Below are 1,900 nucleotides of genomic sequence, written 5' to 3'. Positions count from 1 at the left end.
CGTGCTAAGTCAAGGAGCCAGATACAAACACCTCCTATTATACGGTTTTATTTATAGGAAATGCCCCAAATAGGCAAATCCATAGAGACACAGGGCAGATTTCCTGGTTTTCAGGCTGGGGTAAGAAGTTACTATTAATGGGTGTGAGGTTTCTATTTGGGTTGATGAAAATGTTCTGGAATTAGACGGTGGTGATGGCTGCACAATCTTGGGAATACACTAAAAACTACTTAAATGTATACAAGGGTAAATTTTATGGTATGTGAATTATATTTCAACAATTAAAAGAACCCTTCAGTCCTCTACTGATCTGCGTGTGGCTGCCGCAGCGAGCCCCGTCCGCGGCAGACGCTCGCTCCCATCCCTCAGGCCGGCCACTGCAGGTTGGGAACTGTCTGCTCAGACACGTTTACAAATACTGAAAATGCTTCAAGCATCCAATTCAATGTGATAAAATATGTCAATACTTTCCTCATTAATAAAGCAAAAATTATTCCATTTACACATGTAAAATTGCTTTCACCCACCCAACTTTTTTGAATTTGCTGTTTTTAAAAGAATACTGTACAAACTAGGTTAAAAAAAAATCTTAGATGTGATTTATCACTAATCAGTACGTATTCTGGAAAACCCTTTTTACACGCATCCCTTCACTCCACAAATATTTACTGAGCACGCACGATGCACAGAGCTCTCTGCTGGGTGCACAGGACACGGCGCGGGGCTTGGTCTCGGCCACTGCGGAGCGGGTTCCGGAGGAGGCAGACTCACCCACACCACGGGAGACACTGTCAGAGAGCCGACGCCCACCCTGAAGAAGATAAAATGCCTGAGGGGCCACTGCTACGCAGGGCGTCTCCTGCTTGGGCGCGGAGCCAGTGTGACGATACCAACAGACGCGGTGTCGCGGCCCCTCTCCCAGGGCGGCACCGGCACAGTGAAACCTGGGCACCGGATCTCCAAATCAGCCCTCAAACACACAAGTCCAGCGAATAACGCTCAATACCACGGTCTTTTATTTATTATTTATTTCTTTTAATACAAAGCTTTGGCATTAGCAATTTTATGAAAAAATAAAATGTACTAAAAATAAATGCTTGTGTGGCATGATTGGTAAACGATGCACAAAAATAGGTTCTTCTCCTTCAAGGCCACCGGTCAGAAAGCGGTTTCTTCTCTTCAAAACCACTCTACCCTGTGGGGTAAAAGGGAAAAGCAGTCATTAGTTAGTTAAAAGTCAGTTGTCAATGTTCTAAAACAACAGAGAGGTGGTCCTAACCGAGGGGTGGCCTGGCTGTCCCCAGCTACTTCCCAGCCCCTTTCGTTGGAGGCAGCCGGCCACGAGCACACCCTGAAGTCTGCTGCCCAGTGCTCCGTCCTCCGGGAAGGGCTTTACGTTCCAGGAAAAAGTACAGGTTCGCAGCATCTTGTCTGAACGTACAGGCTCAACTGCCATACAATCCACAGCACGCTCCAGTGCTGAGTGTGCTGAGGGCTGCATCTGTGCTCTCTGGAATACGCTCCTGTTTACCCTCCAATGACAACCTCATCACTTATTTTGACGTAAGAGCTCAAGAGCACAGACTTCAGGAATGTGTGGCTCTCTCAGGAATTCTCCAGATTTTGGAGGGGTGTGTGTGTTTCTGTCCCTACATCAGGGGCTAAAAGTGCCCACAGTCTTTGGAGAAGTCCCCACCTGCCCCTCGGGCTCCTGCAGCCTCTCTGCAGGCCCTGGTACTGTGGGGCCGCCTGGCTCTCGATCCCTGGGACTTGTGCTCACTTCCGTGGTTCCCAAATCATGCCTACAGCTCTGATCTGTCTTCTCTTTGCTGAGCTCTGCATCTACACTTCAAACCGCTGCATCTTTGGTTAGCAGATACTCTCCAGCACCTCTTGCTTT

General features: G+C 48.1%; 1 protein-coding gene across 2 annotated transcripts in view; it reads right to left on the bottom strand.

Annotated features, from left to right (window-relative positions):
* Nucleotides 1–992: 992 nt before the first annotated feature.
* The window catches only part of RNF130 (ring finger protein 130), an 86,470-nt gene continuing 85,562 nt past the window's right edge, over nucleotides 993–1,900 (bottom strand). For both annotated transcript variants that reach the window (XM_012665147.1, XM_012665148.1), the window contains one exon: nucleotides 993–1,195. In XM_012665147.1, coding sequence (XP_012520601.1) covers nucleotides 1,191–1,195 — 5 coding nt within the window. In that variant the 3' untranslated portion in view covers nucleotides 993–1,190. The remainder of the gene's footprint in view (nucleotides 1,196–1,900) is intronic.

Source organism: Propithecus coquereli, unplaced genomic scaffold (assembly GCF_000956105.1).
Source record: "Propithecus coquereli isolate 6110/MARCELLA unplaced genomic scaffold, Pcoq_1.0 Scaffold970, whole genome shotgun sequence".
Taxonomy (NCBI): Eukaryota; Metazoa; Chordata; class Mammalia; order Primates; family Indriidae; genus Propithecus; species Propithecus coquereli.
Note: the sequence above shows the minus strand (reverse complement) of the source record. Positions and strands in the feature narration are given on the sequence as shown.